This window comes from Trichosurus vulpecula, chromosome 1 (genome assembly GCF_011100635.1).
Source record: "Trichosurus vulpecula isolate mTriVul1 chromosome 1, mTriVul1.pri, whole genome shotgun sequence".
Lineage (NCBI taxonomy): Eukaryota > Metazoa > Chordata > Mammalia > Diprotodontia > Phalangeridae > Trichosurus > Trichosurus vulpecula.
In genome coordinates this window covers 27,963,058-27,983,383 of record NC_050573.1, presented here as the reverse complement: position 1 = coordinate 27,983,383, position 20,326 = coordinate 27,963,058, and the positions used below count along the sequence as shown (strand labels likewise).

The 20,326-nt window shown below is 40.5% G+C and overlaps 1 protein-coding gene across 1 annotated transcript in view; it reads left to right on the top strand.

Moving 5' to 3' along the window:
• RNFT2 (ring finger protein, transmembrane 2) overlaps positions 1-19,367 on the top strand; it is a 78,339-nt gene extending 58,972 nt beyond the window's left edge. Inside the window, exons 7-10 of the mRNA XM_036767986.1 lie at positions 12,801-12,950; positions 14,461-14,526; positions 15,926-16,027; positions 18,002-19,367. Of these exons, the coding sequence (XP_036623881.1) occupies positions 12,801-12,950; positions 14,461-14,526; positions 15,926-16,027; positions 18,002-18,136 (453 nt within the window). The 3' untranslated portion in view covers positions 18,137-19,367. The remainder of the gene's footprint in view (positions 1-12,800; positions 12,951-14,460; positions 14,527-15,925; positions 16,028-18,001) is intronic.
• The last annotated feature ends 959 nt before the right edge of the window (positions 19,368-20,326 follow it).

The following is a 20,326-nucleotide window of genomic DNA, read 5'->3' as shown; positions in this document are numbered from 1 at the left end:
TTCCCACATCTTCTCCAACATTTATCGTTTTCCCCGACACTCTCTAAGCTCTATGTTTTCCAGTTTTCCCACATCTTCTCCAACATTTATCGTTTTCCCCAACACTCTCTTAAGCTCTATGTTTTCCAGTTTTCCCACATCTTCTCCAACATTTATCGTTTTCCCCAACACTCTCTAAGCTCTATGTTTTCCAGTTTTCCCACATCTTCTCCAACATTTATCATTTTCCCCAACACTCTCTAAGCTCAATGTTTTCCAGTTTTCCCACATCTTCTCCAACATTTATCGTTTTCCCCAACACTCTCTTAAGCTCTATGTTTTCCAGTTTTCCCACATCTTCTCCAACATTTATCGTTTTCCCCAACACTCTCTAAGCTCTATGTTTTCCAGTTTTCCCACATCTTCTCCAACATTTATCGTTTTCCCCAACACTCTCTTAAGCTCTATGTTTTCCAGTTTTCCCACATCTTCTCCAACATTTATCGTTTTCCCCAACACTCTCTAAGCTCAATGTTTTCCAGTTTTCCCACATCTTCTCCAACATTTATCGTGTTCCCCAACACTCTCTTAAGCTCTATGTTTTCCAGTTTTCCCACATCTTCTCTAACATTTATCGTTTTCCCCAACACTCTCTAAGCTCTATGTTTTCCAGTTTTCCCACATCTTCTCCAACATTTATCATTTTCCCCAACACTCTCTAAGCTCAATGTTTTCCAGTTTTCCCACATCTTCTCCAACATTTATCGTTTTCCCCAACACTCTCTTAAGCTCTATGTTTTCCAGTTTTCCCACATCTTCTCCAACATTTATCGTTTTCCCCAACACTCTCTAAGCTCTATGTTTTCCAGTTTTCCCACATCTTCTCCAACATTTATCGTTTTCCCCAACACTCTCTTAAGCTCTATGTTTTCCATTTCCCCAACCTATATCTTTTAGTCCAAGTTTAGAACATTAAAGTTATCCCTACTGAATTTCATTCATTCTTTCAAAAATGAAATGCATAGTTTTGCCCTTTGTCACTTTTTTCATCCTGACATTCAGCATATTTGCTGTCCCTAAAAGTTCCAAGACATCTGTAGATTTAGCAAGCTAGTCTTCTATGGTTCTGTCCGCATCATCACTAGAAGTTTCAGCAGAACAGGGCCAGAGATAGACCCCTGAGGTACCCCACTAAAGACCTCCCTCCAAATTGGCATCTCCCTATTGGTGTGTATTTCTAGGACCTGTGATTTGTCAGCTTCTGAATCTACATAACCATATTGTCATATAGCCCACATCTCTCCATGTTGTCCACAAGGATAATATGAGAGACTTGCTTCGTTGCAGTGATGAAATATTAATATGCTCTTGTCTACCAGTATGACCCTGTCACAAAAAAAGGAAATTAGGTTAGTCTGACACAGTTATTCCTGAGGAAAGCCATGCTGTCTTTAGAAATCGTGGCTTTCCTTTCTAAGTGCTCACAAACAAGCCAGCCTTTCCGTGATGTGCTCCAGAATTTTCTTGACAATCAAAGTCAAATTGGTTTTGGTTTACTGTTGATAGACTGTACCTTCTTCCTTTTCTGATGATTGAGATAATTTAACCTTTTCCCTGTTCTGCAGCATTTTTCCTTTTCTTCAATGTTTCTCAAAAGTCATCAAGAACAGTGTCCTTGGAGTCAGAGAATCTAGGTTCAAATTCTTCCCCTCGTTTACTATTTTTGTCACATTTGTGCAAGTCACTTAATCTCCTGGCCTTTGTTTCCTCATCTGTAAAATGAGAGAACTGGACTAGAGTTGGCTTCTGGCATACTTTCCAGCTCTAAGTCTGCTACCATTTTACCAATAATAATTTACTAAAATAAAGTTACTTACAGGGCCAGAGAAAAGAGAAAGGAAGATAAAGTGGATTTTAGTTAAATGAAAAAATAAAGTAACTTATGAGGCCAGAGACTGGAAAGAAAATCATTTCACTTGTTCAGAATTTCTGTTTTAAAAGGGATGAGTTGCCAGGTGCCTGGCAGTGGTCTGAGCTCATTGGGCACAGGTGGATACTGTCAGTCAATCACTAAACATTTAATAAGTGCCTACTGTGTGCCAGGCACTGTGCTAAGTGTCAGGGATACAGTCTCTGCTCTCAAGACTTCATGATGTAATGAGGGAGACAACATGCAAATAGCTATGTACAAACAAGAAAAAAAGAAATAATCAACAGAAGGAAGGTACTAGAATTAAGAGGGTCAGGAAAGGCTTCCTGTAAAAGGTCAGATTTTAGCTGAGATTTGAAGGAAGCCAGGGAGACTGTTTTACCACTGACTTACTTTTCTTAGGTTTCTGCTCTGTTAACCATTTCTGTTCCATCCTTCCTTCTTCAAAGATCATTCTTCTTGGAAGGGAAAGCAGAAAGATTGAGATTTGATACTAGCTTATTTAATGCCAAGGTCAGGATTTTCCAATAAATCATTTTTTTTACTAATGGAAGCTAGGAAGGCTTATAAGAGCTAATGCAGAGTAAAGAAATCAGGACCAGGAGGACAGTTTATAAACAAAGGCCATAATGTTGTAAAAGTGATTTTGAAAGACTTAAGAATTCTGATCAGCCACAGTTCCAAAGAACTCATGATAAAAGGAACGTGCTGCCTTCCTCCTGATAGAGGGGTAGGTGATGGACTCTGGGTACAGACTTAAACATTCTTTGCACATGACTAATGAGAGAATTAGTTTTGATTAACATTTGTTACACAGGTTTTGTTTTTCTTTCTTTTTCAATTGGGAAAAGGGAAAGGAAGATAAAGTGGATTTTAGTTAAATGAAAAAAATGATATTTAATGTTTAAGTAATATTTAATTTTTAAGAAACTAAAGGAAGGAAGGTACAAAGTTAGGAAGCGACTTGACCTAAGGCCAGACCTGGATGCTTAGAATCGAAGTCTCAGAGTTCAAAGGAACCTCAAATGTCCAGCCCATACACAAAGCAGGACTCTCCCAACCCCATACAACATCCCAGGAAAATAGCCACCCAGGCTGTGTTGGAAGACCTCTGGGAACGGGAGACCCATCATCTTCAAAGTCAGCCCATTAGACTTCTAGACAGCCCTTATTCCTTTAGAGCCAATCATCTTGTCCCCAAGCAAATCATCACAGCTTCTTCAAATCATTCTCATGTGGTTCTTTTCTTCTTTTCATTCCATTTTTAAAAAATTTTATTTTTATTCTCAGTTTTAAATTCTTACCCCTCCCCCACCCAGGGAGAAGGCAAGAAATGATACCCATTATGAAATCATACAAAACATATTTCCACATTAGTCTTGTTCCAACAGAGGAAGGGGGGAAGCACAAAAAATAAAGGAAAAAATATGCTTCAATCTGCCCTCTGAGTCTTATCAGTTCTTTATCTGGAGGTAGATAGCATTTTATATCATGAGTTTTTTTGGAGTTGTGGTAGATGATTGTATTTATCAAAATTTCTAAGTCTTTCACAGTTAATGACTTTTACACTATTGCTGTTAGAGTGTATAATGTACTCTTGGTTTTGCTCACTTCACTTTGCATCAATTCATATAAATCTTCTCAGGTTTTTCTGAAACCATTCCTTTCATCATTTCTTACAGTACAATAGTATTCCATCACATTCATATACCATAATTTGTTCAACCATTCCCCAACTGATGGGTATCCTCTTCATTTCCTATTCTTTGCCACCTGAAAAAGAGCAGTTGTAAACATGTTTTGTACGTATAGGTCCTTTTCCTTTTTTCTTTTAACTCTTCAGGGTTGTTGTTGTTGTTGTGTTTGTCCTTCATTCTCATCAGGGAGGTGATGCCATGACTTGCAAGTGCATTGGATTTCAGTGAGGGAGGGCTGTGCAGTCACCAGCCTCACTTTCTCCTCTGGGTCCAGGGGCAAGATATAGATCAGGATGAGTGGAGATAGTATTCTCTTTTTAGGGTATAGATCTATTAGCAGTATTGCTAGGTCAAAGGGTATGCATAATTTTATATACTTTTGGGCACAGTTCCAAATTGTTCTCCACAATGGTTGGGCCAACTCACAATTCCACCAGTGGTGCATTAGTGTTCCTATTTTTCCACATCTCCTTCAGCATGAGCCAATCTGATAGGTATGAGGTGGTACCTCAGAGTTGTTTTAATTTACATTTCACTAATCAATAGAGATGTGGAGCATTTTTCATATGACCATTGATAACTTAGATTTACTGCCTATGACCATTTATCAATTGTGAAATAGCTCCTTTTTAAAAGAAAATTTAATATAAAATTATTTTTTAAATTTAAATTTTTAAAATTAAAACTTTTTTAAATTCAAAATTATTTTAAATTCAAATCTTAATTTTTAAAATTTTATTTAAATTTAAAATATATTTGAGAAATGAGACCTCTAGCAGAGAAACTTGCTATAAAAATTTTTCCTCTAGTATTTTGCTTTTCTTCTAATTTTGACTTAATTGGTTTTGTTTATACAAAATCATTTTAATTTTATATAATCAAAATTAATCATTTTACCACCATAAAAAATATAGTTTGAAATCTGATATTGTTAAGCCCGCTTCACAGTTTTTTTGATTCCCTTGAAATCCTTGACCTTTTGTTCATTCAGATGAATTTTGTTATTTTTTTCTAGCTCTGTAAAGTAATTCTTCAGTAGTTTGATTGATATGGCACCAAATACGCAAATTAATATAAGTAGCGTCATTTTTATTATGTTGGCTTAGCCATGAGAAATTAGTATTTCTGCAATTATTTAGGTCTGTCTTTGTGTGGAGTGTTTTATAATTGTGTTCATATAGTGTCTATGTGTGTTACAGCAGGTAAACATGCCCAAGTATTTTACACTGTCTCCAGTTTTTTTAAGTGGAATTTCTCTATCTCTTCCTGTTATGTTTTGTTGGTCATTTATAGAAATGCTGATGATTCATGTAGCTTTATTTATATCCTGCAATATTGCTAAAGTTGTTAATTGTTTTGACTAGTTTTTTTAATTGACTCTCTAGGGTTCTCTAAATATGTCATCATATCAAATGCAAAAAATGATGTTTCCTTGTTGCCTTTGCTTATTCCTTCAATTTCTTTTTCTTGTCTAATTGCTATAGCTAGAATTTCTAACACAACATTGAATAATAATGTTGAAATGGACATCCTTGCTTCACCCCTGTTCTTATTGGAAAGGCTTCTAGTTTATCCCCATTATAATGCTTGCTCTTGGTTTTAAATAGATACTACTTATCCTTTTTTTAGAAAAATTCCATATATTCCTATGCTTTCTAGTGTTTATTAATAGGAATGGGTATTATATTTTGTCAAAAGCTCTTCATTTATTGCTATAATCACATGGTTTTATGGGTTTTCTTATTGATATAGTCAATTATACATATAGTTTTCTTAATATTAAGTTAGCACTGCATTCTTGGTATAAATCCAGGCTAGTTATAGTGTATGATCTTTGAGATATATTGCTGTAATTTCCTTGCTAGTATTTTATTTTAAAGTTTTACATCAATATTCATTAACAAAATTGGTCTTTAGTTTTCTTTCTGTTTTGGCTCTCCCTGATTTAAGTTATCAAAACCATATTTGCATCATAGAAGGAATTTGGTAGGACTCATTCTTTACCCATTAAAAAAAAGTTTATATCATATTGGAATTCATTGTTCTTTAACAATTTTCACATAATTCACTTGTGAATCCATTTGGTCCTGGTCTTTTTTCCTTAGAGAGCTCATGTGTGGCTTGTTCAATTTCTTTTTCTAAGACAGGGTTGTGTATGTATTCTATTTCCTCTTCTGTTAACCTAGGCAATTTATATTTTTGTAATTCATCCACTTCATTTAGATGGTTAGTTTTATTAGTATATAGTTGGGCAAAACAGATACTAATAATTGCTTTAATTTTATCTTCATTGGCTGTGCATTTACCCTTTTCATTTTTTATACTTGTCATTTGTTTTTTTCTTTTTTAAATCAAATTATTCAATGGTTTATCTATCTTATTGGGTTTTTGTTTTGTTTTGTTTTGTTTTACAAAATTAGCTCCTAGTTTTATTTATTGGTTCAGGTTTTTTGCTTTCAATTTTCAATTTCATTATCTTCTTTGATTTTCAGGATTTCCGTTTTCTTGTTTATTTGAGAATTTTCTGTGTTGTTTTTCTAGTTTTTTTTTATGTGCCCAGTTTGTTGATCTGCCCTTTCTCTCTTTTAATGATGTAAGTGTTTAGAGATAGAAAATTTCCCCAAGTACCATTTTCACTGTATCCCGAAAATTTTGTTATGTTATCTCATTGTCATTATTATCTTTAATAAAATTATTGATTGTTTCTATGATTTGTTCTTCGAGCTATTCATTCTTTAAGATTAGATTACTTAGTTTACAATTAATTTTTAATCTATACATCTCACGCCCTTTATTGAATGTAATTTTTATTGCATTATGATCCCAAAAGGGCGAATTTAATATTTGTGAGGTTTCTATGACCTAATACATGGTCAATTTTTGTGAAGGTGCCATGCACAGTTGAGAAATAGTTATGCTCCTTTCTCTTCCTAGTCAATATTCTCCATAAGTCTATCACATCTAATTTTTCTGAAATTCTATTCATCTACTTAACATCTTTCTTGTTTAATTTATGATTACATTTATCTAAATCTGTGAGGGATAAATTGAGGTCCCCCACTAGTATAGTTTTACTGTCTGCTTCCTCCCGTAGCTCATTTAACTTTTCCTTCAAGAATTTGGAAGTTATGCCATTTGCTGCATATATGTTTATAATTGATATTAATTCATTGTCTATGGTATCTTTTAGCAAAATGTAGTTTCTGGTATTTATTTTAATCAGGCCTATTCTTGCTTTTGCTTTGTCTGAGATCATAATTACTATATCTACCTCTTTTACTTCAGCTAAAGCATAATAAATTCTCCTCCCATCTCTTATTTATATTCTATGTGTGTCTTTCTGTCTCAAGTGTGTCTTTTGTACAGAACATATTGTTCGATTCTAGTTTCTAATCCATTATGCTATCCTCTTCTGTTTTATTGGTGGGTTCATCCCATTCACATTCAGTTATGATGGCTAACTGTATATTTCTCTCCATCCTATTCTATTTATCTTTCTTTTTTTTTACCTTATTCCTCCCTCAAAATTCTGTTTTTCCTCCCTTAATTTACCCTCCCTCTTATCACCCTCCCTACTGTATTTTAGCCCCTTCCCCTCCTACTTCCCTATTAGAAAAGATGAATTTCTATACTTGTATGTGTACATACATACATATTACACACCTATTTTTTTCCTTCCCTCTTTGAACCAATTCAGATAACAGTGAGGTTCAAATGTTCCCTACTTCTTCCCCATCATTTTTCTTGAATGCCTCTTTTATATGAAATAGTTTTCCCCATTCTTCCTCTCCCTTTTCCCTTTTCCCAGTGCATTCCTCTTTCTCACCCTTCCATCCTTTTTTTTTAGATAATCCCAGCACCCATGCTGTCTCTCTAAGCAAACTCTTAACTGCCCTGATGATGCTAAGGTTCTTAGTGGTTACATTTATCATCTTCCCACATAGGAATGGTAAACAGTTTAATCTTTTTAAATCCCTTATTATTTCCTACTTATATTTACCTTTTTTGCTTCTCTTGGGTTTTATGTTTGAATGTCAAATTTTCTATCCAGCTCTGATCTTTTCACTGGGAATGCTTAAAAGTTCTTTATTTCACTAAATGTCAATTTTTCCCCATGCAGGATTATACTCAATCTTGCTGTTCAGGTTATTTGAGGTTGTAATACTATCTCCTTTGCCTTCAATCAATTCTCTGCTGCCTGTGCTAATTTTGGCCTAACAATTAACACCAAGAAAACACAGGTGCTCCATCATCCACCACTACACCACCCATACGTGGAACCATCACTTACAGCAAATGGAGAAGTTTTGAATGCTGTGGATAAGTTCACTTACCTTGGTAGTGTGCTTTCCAGGGATGTATACATTGATAATGAGGTTGACACACTCATTGCCAGAGCTAGCTCAGTGTTTGCGAGGATTCGAAGGAAAGTATGAGAGAGAAGAGGTATTAGCCTGATTACCAAACTGAAGGTCTACAGAGCTGTGGTACTGACCTCATTGTTGTATGCCTGTGAAACCTGGACAGTCTACCAGCACCATGTCCAGGAAACTGAATTGCTTCCATTTGAATTGTCTTAGGAAGAGTCTGAAGATCACCTGGCAGGATAAGGTACCAGACACTAAGGTCCTTTCTTGAACTAAACTGCCAAGCATTCAGACTCTGCTTTAGAGAGTGCAATTCCCTTGGGCTGGCCAAGTTGTTCGAATGCAAAACATCCACTTGCCAAAAAGACTTATGGAGAACTCACGCAGGGCAAGCCTTCACATGGTGGTCAGAAGAAGCAATACAAGGACACTCTCAAGGTCTCTCTCAGGAACTTTGGAATTGATTGTGTGATGTGGGAGACACTGGCACAGGACTGCTCAGCATGGTGTGCCCACATCAGAGAAGGTGCTGTGCTCTATGGGCAAAGTAGAATTGAAACAGCTCAAAGGAAACACAGGATGCACAAGTTTGGAGTATCCAACCCAAATATTCACATGGACCATTTGTGCCTGACCTGTGGTAGAGAGTAATCCAAGCTCATATTGGTCTGCTCAGCCACAGTCAGAGTCACTGAAACTTGACTCTAGCATAGTGATGTCATTTTGGTCCTCTTCGAGAACAAAGGACAACAACCAACTGGCTCCTTTGCCTTGTAGAATATCATATTCCAAGCCTTCTACTTATTATGGTGGTGGCTGCTAAGTGTTGTGTGATCTTGATTGTGGCTTCATGGTATTTGGATTTCTTTCTCTGCTTGAAGTATTTTTTTCCTTGACCTAGGGTCTATGGAATTTAGCTATAATATTCCTAGGAGTTTTCATTTTGGGATTTCTTTCAGGTGGTGACCATTGGCTTCTTTCAGTTTCTACTTTGTCCTGTGGTTTTAATATATCTGGGCAGTTTTCCTTTATAATTTCTTGAAATATGATATCTACATTCCTTTTTTGATCATGGCTTTCAAGTAATCCAATAATCTTAAATTATCTCTCCTCAATCTATTTCCCAGGTCATTTGTTTTTCCTGTTAGATATTTCCCATTTTCTTTTATTTTGTAGTCTTTTGACTTTGTTTTCTTGTTTCTTGATATCTCATGGAGTCATTAGCTTCCACTTGACCAATTCAGATTTTTAAGCAGTTATTTTCTTCAGTATTTTTGTACCTCTTTTACCAAGCTGTTATATAGGGCAGCTATGTGGTATAGCAGATAGAGTACCAGATGTAGAGTCAGGAAGGCCTGAGTTCTAATCTAGCCTCAAACACTTATTGTTGCTGTGACCCTGGACAAGTCACTTGACTTCTGTTTCTCAACCTTAAAGTGGGAATAACAGTACTATTTGCCTTCCAGGGTTGTTGTGAGTATCAAATGAGATAATGTTGCTGCTTAGCATAGTGCCTGGAACATAGTCAATTATATGTATGTGTGTATATCTGTGTGTGTATAAGTTATTGTTATTATCATTAGTAATATTTTACCATTTGGGCAATTCTGGTTTTTAAAGAGTTATTTTCTTCAACTCTTTTTTCTGCCTTTTTTCCTAAGCTATTAGTTCTTTTTTTACAATTTTCTTGCATCACTCTCATTTCTTCTTCCAGTTTTTCCTCTGACACTCTTATTTGATTTTTAAAACCTTTTTTGTTCTTTTTAAAGTCTCTTTTGTTAGGTCTTCTGAGGATTCTTTTTGGGCTTGTGTCCAATCTGCATTTTTCTTTGAGATTTTCCTTTGGATGTTTTCAAGTCATTATCTTCTTCTGAGTTTGTGTCTTGAGTTTTGTTGTCATCACAGAAGCTATTAATGGTCAGGTTCTTTTATTATTGTTGTTTGCTCATCTCTCCAGCTCATTTCTTGGCTTTGGACTTTATGTTAGAGTTGGGCTCTGTTCACCTCTATAGGGGTATGGTTGGCCTGAACTTCTGTATTTTATGGTCTCCTGATATTTTCTTTCACAGCTCAGTGGGGACCTATAGATTTTTGGTGCTTCCAAAGTAGTGTGATACAGAGCGAGATCTGGTCACTGCCCTCCTACTCTGGTCCTTACCCAGGTAGGGCTTCTGATCCCTTACCACCATAATTGCCTCTCTCTGCCCTGGGGCATCAACTCAGAACTGGGTAATGTGCAGCACCACTCCCAGTGCTAGTACAGAGGTCACCTAGGATCTCTTTCCAATCAGAGATTCAGCCTAACACTATCACCTCCTGGTTGCTGCCACTTCCACTAGCTAGCCTCCACCCTAAAGTCCACAAATCTCTTTCTGTCTTCCCAAGCTGCCCTGGACTAGAAAATGACTCACTGTGACTTTCCTGACTTTCCCACTCAAAATTCAGTTTGGCACGTTATTTAAGTTGTTGTGGAAGGGGTATGTTGGGAAAGCTCAGCAAAAAATGCTGGCTTTGCTCTGCCATCTTGGCTCCACCCCTCCACAACTTCCTTTTCAATGTAATCTGATCCATTATCCTGATATCTCAGAAAGTGTGGGCATGAAAGCGTCCCAGTGCCTTAGAGGTAGAAGAGAACTCAGCAGGCAGCTAGTCCAACTCACATCTCAGGGAATAATACTCTCCACAGTGTATTCAATGAGTCCTCATCCATCCTTTGCCTGAAGTCCTTCGGGGAGGAGGAGCTCACTACTTCCAGAGGTGACCCATTTTATTTTGGACTAATATTTAGGAATTTTTTCAAGACATCTAGCTAATATCTGCTTCTTGGCACTTTGCACCCATCGTTCTACCTTCTGGGGCCAAGAGGAACAAGGCTAATCCCTCTTCCCCATGACAGCCCTTCTAAGATTGGAAGAAACCTTTCCTATCTCCCCTGAGTCTTTTCTTCAGGCTCAGTATTCCTAATTCCTTCATTTGACCCTCACACGGCATGATCTTTCAAGACCTTTCACCATTCTGATGGCTTTTTTCTGATCAATGTAACTTTCTAGTGTGACATCTAAAAAGTTTGAGAGACATAGTTTCTGGGTAGTTAATCCTTTTATTAATAATGCTAGTATTTTATAATAAAGGAGGTCAGTGGTACTTTCAAATACCAAAAATCCTCATGGTGGGTGGGGGGGGAGCTCACAACTTATAAGTCCTTGGAAAAGTAGGTGCTCCTGAGGCTGGCATCAACTGTGATTGGTTAACAATCAATGAGAAAATGAATATTATAATGAGATGTGGGCTCATTCTAATGAGGGTCTTGGGAGTAGTTGACTTGGATTACCCGAGTCTTGGTCAAAGAGACTTATCAATATACATATCAAAGGGAGAATCTACTACTACCCCACACCTGTCTGACCAAACACAACAAACAAGAATTCACCAGTTCTCTCAGCCTGGTTGAGTAAATTTTTCCCCAAGATTTTCTACAGTAGTTGATTTCTGGATAAGGAAGTAAAAAATCTATTAATTCTAATTCAATAATTGGTTATTACTACATGAAAGAAATAATCATTTCTCTCACTAGTCAACCCTCTTTCTTCAACATCCTTGTTTCTCATTTTTCTGCCATTTCTCATACAATCTTAGAACTAAAATTCCTTTATCATCATCAATAATAACTCACACACTTAACAGGTCAGCGATTTTGCTAGTGACTATTCCTGTTACTGCTGCAGGTTACTGTGCTGGGACCCCAAAATAGTCCTGCCTGAAGGAATTCAACCTAAGCCTTCTTTCAGCTAAAAAAAAAACCAAGGTTACTAAAAATCTGCCATATTGTCCAGACTCTTAAGGAATCTCAGCATTGGCTAGACTCTTAAGGAATCTGAGCATTTGTAACACTGATGTAAGTGGGCCAGATTGAATCTGAGCACCTTCATGGAGGCCAAGATGGATCTAATATCCAGAAAGACTGTGGGAGGGAGCTAAGGTTAGCCAAGTGGTCTGGGGAAGAGGGGGTCTAGGGCAGATCTTGATGGGAATGGCCAGTAAGCTGGGGCGACTAGAGGTCAGATGCCAGGAACCAAGGGAATGGGGCTTTGATAGGATCCAGGGTGGTAGATAGCAGAGGGCTATCCGATCCAGAGATAACAGTGAATGGAGGGCTAGGCTAAGTTAAGTGTAACAGAGAATTGGGCATAGCAATAATGAAAGGCTTATAGCCTCAGGTGAACACCAGATCAAGTGGGAAGATTCAAGGAGAGCTCAAAGGGGCTCCCTACCCCATCAGTTACAACCATTTCTTCATTAGTAGGAAGATTTTGAGAGTTGCTGGTGTCTCTTTCATCCAACCTGGTGATGATTCCCTCCCAATTTAACTAGGTTAGTCTTTGGACAACAGACTGACAGTTGATATCATTCTGGTGAAAATTCTACATGCGGTTGGTTCAATAGGGACTATAAACTTGAAATAGTAGCATCCGCTGGAGGGAATTGCAAGAATGCATGTGTGCGCACATGCACGCACACACACACATACCCCCTCTACTAGAGGTGTAAGGTTTCTATCCCCCTGAAATGTGACCTGATGCCTTCTCCCTTCACCTTTTGATTTTTCCTGGGCGGCAGGCAGCTCCCAGGTGAGGGCAGTAGGCAGGGGTTGCCCCTCCCTGACACTAGTCTCTACCCCCATTAAGGGCCTACTTAAGTGCTTCAAGATACAGATTAATGGCCTGTGAAGGGCTCGGAGCATCATTATCGTGGGTGCCCAAACCCCCTTGACATTGCCCTTTGGGTCTTTAACAGTAATCATAATTTATGCCTCTGGTGTGATAACAGGGCAAGTTCTATCTGGTGATTGAGGAGCTGAGCCAGCTGTTCCGGTCACTCGTTCCCATCCAGCTGTGGTACAAATACATCATGGGAGATGACCCCTCCAATAGCTATTTCCTAGGAGGGGTCCTCATCATCCTTTACAGCCTTTGCAAGGTAAGGTAGGCCAAGGGGAGGAGACTTCCCATAACAGTAGAAACAGATGGTTCTTCTCCCACAAGGAAGGAGAGGGAAAAAGCCCCCACTGGATCATTACCATTATCTCTTGCCTATGCAGTGGACCATATGTATAGTGTCTATGAATCAAATTAGTCTTAATTAGCCTACGACACTGTGCACTCCATATTTTTCCCTAACCTGAGAGAGCAAAGGGTAGAGGGAAAAGAACGTTATTGATGGCCACACATGATAGGGATTAGTGATTTGGATTTTTTTCTTAGACAACTATAAGATTATGGTCCATGAACTGGACTGGACCATTAATTTCATTAGCATAGGGAATTCTCAGTGAGGAGCTCCTCCCAATGCAGGTCAGCACTTTCTCCGCAACATCTGCACTCAGATGTTGTGATTTGCCCAGGGTCTCGTGGCTAATACGTGTCAGAGACACATCTTAAATCCAGGTCTTGAGTCCTGGGCTGCTTTCTGTCTACTATACCATAATGCCTCATCTCTGTCTAGGTTTATCAGGTGTAACATGATCATGGTTTCCCCACTGCCCCTCACACCCTTTCATATAGTAGCAGAACTGAGAGACATGGTTTCTAGTCTCATTTCTGCTACTAGGTCACTTTATAACTTTGGGAAATGGACATTACCTCTCTGAGTGCGTTTTCTCATCTGGAGAATGACAGAGTTGGACTAATTTGGATAATATCATTAGGAGATGTGAGGCAGGATTTGAATCCAGGTCTTCCAGACTCAGAATTCCTGCCTTCATAGAGTTTACAGCACTTAAGACATTACTGATGGGTTTACATCAGCCATAGGATCATCACTTTAAAGCGAAAAGGGACTTTACACTCCCTTATTTTACAGATGAGGAAACTGAGTCCCAGAGAGATTTATTTGCACAAGGTCACACAGGCTAGTAAGTGTCTAAAATGGGATTTGGACCTAAGTCTTCCCAATTTCAAATCCCTGACCTCTTGGAGTTTTCAGCTCTCAAGAGACTGATATGTGGATTAAGTCAATCAAGAGCCAATAAGTAAGCATTAATTAAGCACCTGTTGTATACTGGGTGCTAGGATAACACAGATTAAAACAAAACTGCACTTGCCTTCAAGAAGCTTAATGGGGGCAGGGGAGGATCAACATATATGAAAATGTAAAATATATACAGTACAAAGTCAGTATGAATGAGATAATGTTTGTGGGAGCTCTTTGGGAAGTAGTGAGTACCAGCCACGCAGGAGACATCACAGATGGAAATGACAGCTACTTTCCCTAAAATCTAGGGCCGTCATGGAACTTCTAACCTTTGTGTGTTGGAAAGTTAGCCCTTTAGGATTACAGATGTGGCATTAGAAGGGGCCTCTTCTACGTTTTTAACCTTGCCAGGGTTCAGGTGGAGTCTGATTCCCAGCCCCAGCCCTGCCCCAAGGAGGGGAGGGAGCATCTCCTATGCGGATGGAAAACAGGTGGTCATTAGACTCTCTCCTTTCAGTCATTTGACATCTGTGGCCGGCTGGGTGGAGTAAGGAAGGCCCTGAAGCTTCTCTGCACTCCTCAGGTGAGTCCTAACAAAGGTCCAAAATGAGCTGGGTGGCCAGTTGAAGAAGATCCACGTGCTCCCTCCTTTACGATGCCCCTAAGAAGTTTATGAGGTTCAGGAAACACTAGCCATTGGTCAGAGAAGGCTCTGAGTCTCTTGTCAACATTTATGAAGCACTTCCTAAGTTTCAGGAGCTGTGCTAAGCCCTAGGTGGAGAAAAAGAAAAGAGCTTATATTCTAGTGGAAGGAGGATACATGTTGGCTCCAGCTGGCAGCAGGGGAGAAGATGGGGGGATGGAGGGAGGAGATACAACAGCAGTAACAGCTGGCATTTATTAGGTGCCTACTCTGAGCAGAGCATTCCTGGGGGAGGAACAAAGCTCGGACAAGGCACAGTCTCTGCCCTCATGGACCTTACAGTCCAATAGAAGGAGAAGATATAATATAGATGGTATTATATACAATATTACATGATAATGTAATTATATAGTGTTACATGATAATGTAACGTATATTCAAGTTACAAAACAACACACTATGTGAGGTCTGTAGGGTAGCTAGGTGGCCGTGGATAGAGCACTGGGCTTGGAATCAGGAAGACTCATCTTCCTGAGTTCAAATCCAGCTTCAGACGCTTAATAGCTGTGTAGTGCTGGGCAAGTCCTTAACTTAATCCTGTTTGCTTCAGTTCTTCATCTGTAAAATGGGCTGGATAAGGAAATGGCAAACCACTCCAGTATCTCTCTGCCAAGAAGTAGCCAAGGTGAGGGGTGGGGGGATGAGAGTCACAAAGAGTCAGACACAACTGAAATGACTCACAGAAACAGATGTGAGGTCTGAGAGAGGAAGAGCGTTATCAATCAGAGGGAACGGAGGAGGCTTGCTGTAACAGTGGACTGAGAAGGGATAGAGGGGCAGGCAGCAGGAAGATCAACCAATCAATAAGCATTTATTAAGCACCAACTATGAACCAGGCACTGAAGACAGATAGAAAAACACGGAACAGTCCCTGCCTTCAGGGAGCTCCCAGTCTATCAAGGGAAACAGCACATTCACATGTAAGTAAATTCAAAATCTATATGAAGTCATTTCAGGAGTGGGCCGAGGGAGTAGGGGAGAGATCAGGAGAAGCTTCCTGGTGGAGAGAGCACTCGAGCTCTGCTTTGAAGGAAGTTAGGGATTCTGAGTGTTAGAGGTGAAGAAAGAGATCCTTTTAAACTTGAGAGTTAGCCCACACAGAGGCCAGGAGATGGAGAGGGAGGGAATTCCGATCATGCACTCAACAGACATTTATTAAGCTCTTACTTTGGACCTGGAATTCAGGCCTGGAGAACAGCCTGGGTCACATGCCCGTGGACAGGATCCTGTCTTTATCTGTGAAAACCAGGCCTCTCTTTTTTTCTTCTTCCCCATATAGAACTATGGAGTTCGGGCTACAAGCCAGCAGTGTGCTGAAGCTGGTGAGATCTGTGCCATTTGCCAAGCTGAGTTCCGGGAGCCTCTGGTCCTGATGTGCCAGGTGAGTGAGGAGGGCCCAAGGGAGCTAAGGAATCTTAGACTTTCTGAGTTGGAAGAGACCTTGGGAGCAATCAAGTCCACCATACTTGACCAGGAATCCCCTTTATACAATTCCGTAGATATGGTTGTCCAACCTCCACCTCCAGCAAGGGAGAGCCCACCACCTCCCAAGTCAGCCCATCCTGCTCTTGGCCAGTGTGTTTTATTATGAAGTTTTTCCTGATGTCATCGCTAAACCTGTCTCCTTGCAGCTTCCCCCCATGGCACCTGGGTCTGCCCACTGGGGCCAAGCCTAACTAGTCTAATCCCTCTTCCATGTGACAGCCAACCCTTGGAAGGGGTGTGTGAAGTCACAGCCCCTGGGGCCCTGGGTCACGTGGAGGAGGAGGAGGTTGATGACTTTGCTCAGGCCCCATGAGGATGGTGGTCCAGATTACCAAATCCCGGAGCACCTGGAGAGGAGGAGAGCTGTGGTTCAGAGAGCGGCCTGTGGTCGCAGGTCACATACTGCAGGAGCTGCTAAGCCTCTTAGCCATTCCCCAAGCGTGGCCTGCTCCGTGCCCCTTAAAAAGAGCATACAGATGTCCCCTCTTGCCTAGGGATTGCTCTCCATTTTAAAAGGCCCACAAGCAAACTGAATACTCTTTTCTAGGAGCCCTAGAAGATTAATTCAATAACCTACTGTTAATTTAATAAGCAGTTGTGAAGCACCTACTATGTGCCAGGCACTGTACCTTGCCCTGGGATACAAAGACAAAAAGAAAACATTCTCTGTCCTCAAGAAGCAGCCATTCTTAGGGTCAAGGGAAGTGCAGTGTATATATAGGGGCATAAATGAAACGTTACACAAAGTAAATGTGAACTAATTTCTGCAGGGAGGGGACATCAGGATGGTCTTCCTTTAGGAGATGGTGCTTAGGATCCTAGAGTGATCCCATGGGTCATCTAGTCCAACCCTCTCATTTTACAGATGAGGAAACTGAGGCAAACAGGGTGAAGTGACTTGCCCAGTGTCACCCAGCTAGGAAGTATCCGAGGTCAGATTTGAACTCAAGAAGATGAGTTTTCCTGACTCCAGGCAGGCCCTGGACTCTAGCTTCTGCACCACCTAGCTGCCCTAGGGCATACCCACAAACATCGAAATCACTGATTCTTATAAAATATATACAAATTTATAAAAATCAATAAAAATATAAAATGTATGCCTTGTCTCCCTGTTAGAAAATAAGTTCCTTAAACTCCCTGAAAGAAATGACAATTTTTTGTTTGTTTCCTTTGAATCCACAAAGCCTAGAGTCTCCAATCCATCTTCAGTTCCCCCTTTATATGTTGTCTTTCCCCACTAGAATGTAAGTTTCTGGAGGGCAGAGATTGTCTTTTCTGTTTGTGATTGTGGCCTTGCACATAGTAGGCTCTTAATAAATATTTGTTGGCTTGACTAGTACAGTGCTTGACATATAGTAGGTGCTTAATGAAAGCTTGTTGGATTCATTTGCTTTGCATGTGAATTTAGCATCGTGGCACAGTAGAAAGAGGTGTGGATTTGTTATGTGTAGACCTGGGCTCAGATTCCAATTCTGCCACTAACCCATATGACCTAATACAAGTCATTCCCATTTTCTTAGCCTGCATGAAAGAGTTGGATTAGATGTCCCATAGGGTCTGTTTTCCAGCTCTAAATCTAGGATCCTATGAGTTTTGCACCCTTGCCCCCACAGCATCCAGCCCAGTGCTTTGCACACAGTAGATACTTAATAAATGCTGGTGGAAGTGAAGAATGACTCCAATTGTATGAACTTGAGTGACTGGAAAGATGACAGTGCCCTTGTTGTAAATGAGAAAGCCAGGAAGAGGGGTTAATGTGGGGTAGAAGGTAATAAGTCATGTTTTGGACATATTGAAATGTTTGAGATACAGTGGGAACACCAAAGCCCACAAGGTGGTCCTCCTCTCACTCTGCTCCTTGTCCCCGCAGCATGTTTTCTGTGAAGAGTGTCTCTGCCTTTGGTTTGACCGGGAGAGGACCTGCCCTCTCTGCCGCTCGGTTGCCGTGGAAACCCTTCGATGCTGGAAGGACGGCACCACCTCTGCCCATTTCCAGGTGTATTAGATCAAGACTCTCATGGTGGAAGAATGGAAGGCTGTAAGAGACCAGAGACATCTCCATCATACATCAGTCTTGTTGAGTTGGTTTGTCCCCAACACGGCGTCCTGTCCTCAGCCACACTCCATGGAGGCCAGGCTGGTGAACAGTTGCCAGTATGGGTCTCCTCTACGTGGCTTTGTTCATCCTGGATCCAGAACTGAGATCCTTACCTGAACTCCCTTCCCCATCCCCCGCTTCCTTCTTCATAGGCTGATGAAATCCCGTGACCCTGACAACGTCCTCATCCCTTTTCAACCAGGTCCCCTAAATCAGCCCTGAAGAATCTGACACGGTTCCAGTCATTGCCCGTCTTCTAACCTTCCCACCCCTCAGAAAGTGGTAGATAATCTTGGTCAGCTAGCTGGTGGTGTGGTAGGTAGTCCACTGGACTTGGAGTCAGGAAGAAGTGAGTTCAAATGCTGCTCCAACAGACACTAACTGTATAACTCTGGCTAAGTCACTTAGTAGCTAGCATATAACCTTTCTCAGCCTCAAGTGTCCGCCTCTGTAAGATGGGGATAATAATACCACCTGCCTCACAGGGTTGTTGTGAGGTCGAGATGAGACAACATGGGAAGTACTTTGCAAACCCTAGAACTCTATGGAAATGCTTCTGTTAGTACTAGTTGTATCATGATGACCTGCCTCCTGGATGGGGTTGATGGTTTGGGCTATCATCTGGGTCACTGTGGAGAAGAGCAAAGATGAACACAAATGTTGGGAACTAAGGATTTTCATGAAAAAAAAAAAACACTCCCTTCCCATCCTCCCCTGCTCAGTGAATTGCGTGTGGGCCAGAGTTGAAATATGTGGCCTTGGGGGCCTTTTCCACCTCAGATCCTAAAAATGTAGTGTTCTGAGAAACTTTAGAAAGCCTGATGGTCCACAGGCTAGGAGAGGTAACCACATTCAGGGATGGGGTGGGCAACCTGTCGCCTGGATGTAGATGGCTCTCAACCCCTCTGCCGGCCCATACAGCTTTGTTCCCTTTCTCATACTCCTTTCTTTTCCCATCCTCATTCTTCCTCTGCCTCCTCTCCTCTTCCTCTCTCCCATAACTGCCTCTTATACACATGTGAACCACCTTGTATTCATTTCATTTATACACTTATATTTGAACGTGTCATCTCCCCATTAAAATGTAAGCTTCTTGAGGGCTAGAGTTTTGTATTCCCAACACTTAACAGCTGTTTGTTGGCTGACTGACCATTCCCCTTTGCCTGTGCCTTCCAGGGCCATCCATAGGCATTACTTCATCCTCCTGGTGGCCCTGAGGGCCAAAGACATTGTGTATATTCTGGATTTATACAACCTCTGGGACGTGGGGTTATGGTACTGGGCCCAGTCATACTTGGGTTTCTCTAACTTATGCCAGGAGGCGTATTTAATTTTACTTTCTACTCTCTATTTGAGAGAGATCCAGGCATAGTGGACTGAGGATAAGCCTTAGAATCAGGAAGTCCTGCCTTCAAGTCCAGCTCTGATAGACACTTGATTTATGGCCATATATAAGTCAAATCCCATCTCATGGCTTCCATTCTATAAGCCTGTAAGTTGTAAAAACTTTGCCAGTGTGCATCGGTGCAGGGAATTTCCACACTGGGCATTCTCTACTTCCATGATACGATGGGTCCAACCAAGTAAAACCCTTCCTTCCACATTCTTCCCCAACCAACCATCTAGTCTGACCCCTCATTTTAAAGAGGAGGAGATTGAGGTCCAGAGAAGGTCACACGGGCTATGAATTTGAACCCAGGTCCTCTGACTCCAAATATAGCTCTTTCTACTACCTGTACCATGCTGCTTATTCTGCAGAGAGACCTATGAAAGAAAACATCTAGACCCCCCATTTCCATTTTTAATATTATTTTATTCTTATTGATTTGTTGTTTGGTCGTTTTTGAGTCATGTCCAACTCTATGACCTCATTTGGGGTTTTCTTGACAAAGATACTGGAGGGGTTTGCCATTTCCTTCTCCAGCTCATTTTAGAGATGAGGAAACTGAGGCAAACAGGGTGAAGTGACTTACCCAGGGTCACATAGTAAGTGTCTGAGGCCAGATTTGAACTCACATCTTTCTGACTCCAGGCCCAGCTCTTTATGCTCTGTACCACCTACCTGTGCCATTTTTTTTGATAGATTTTGTTATGACA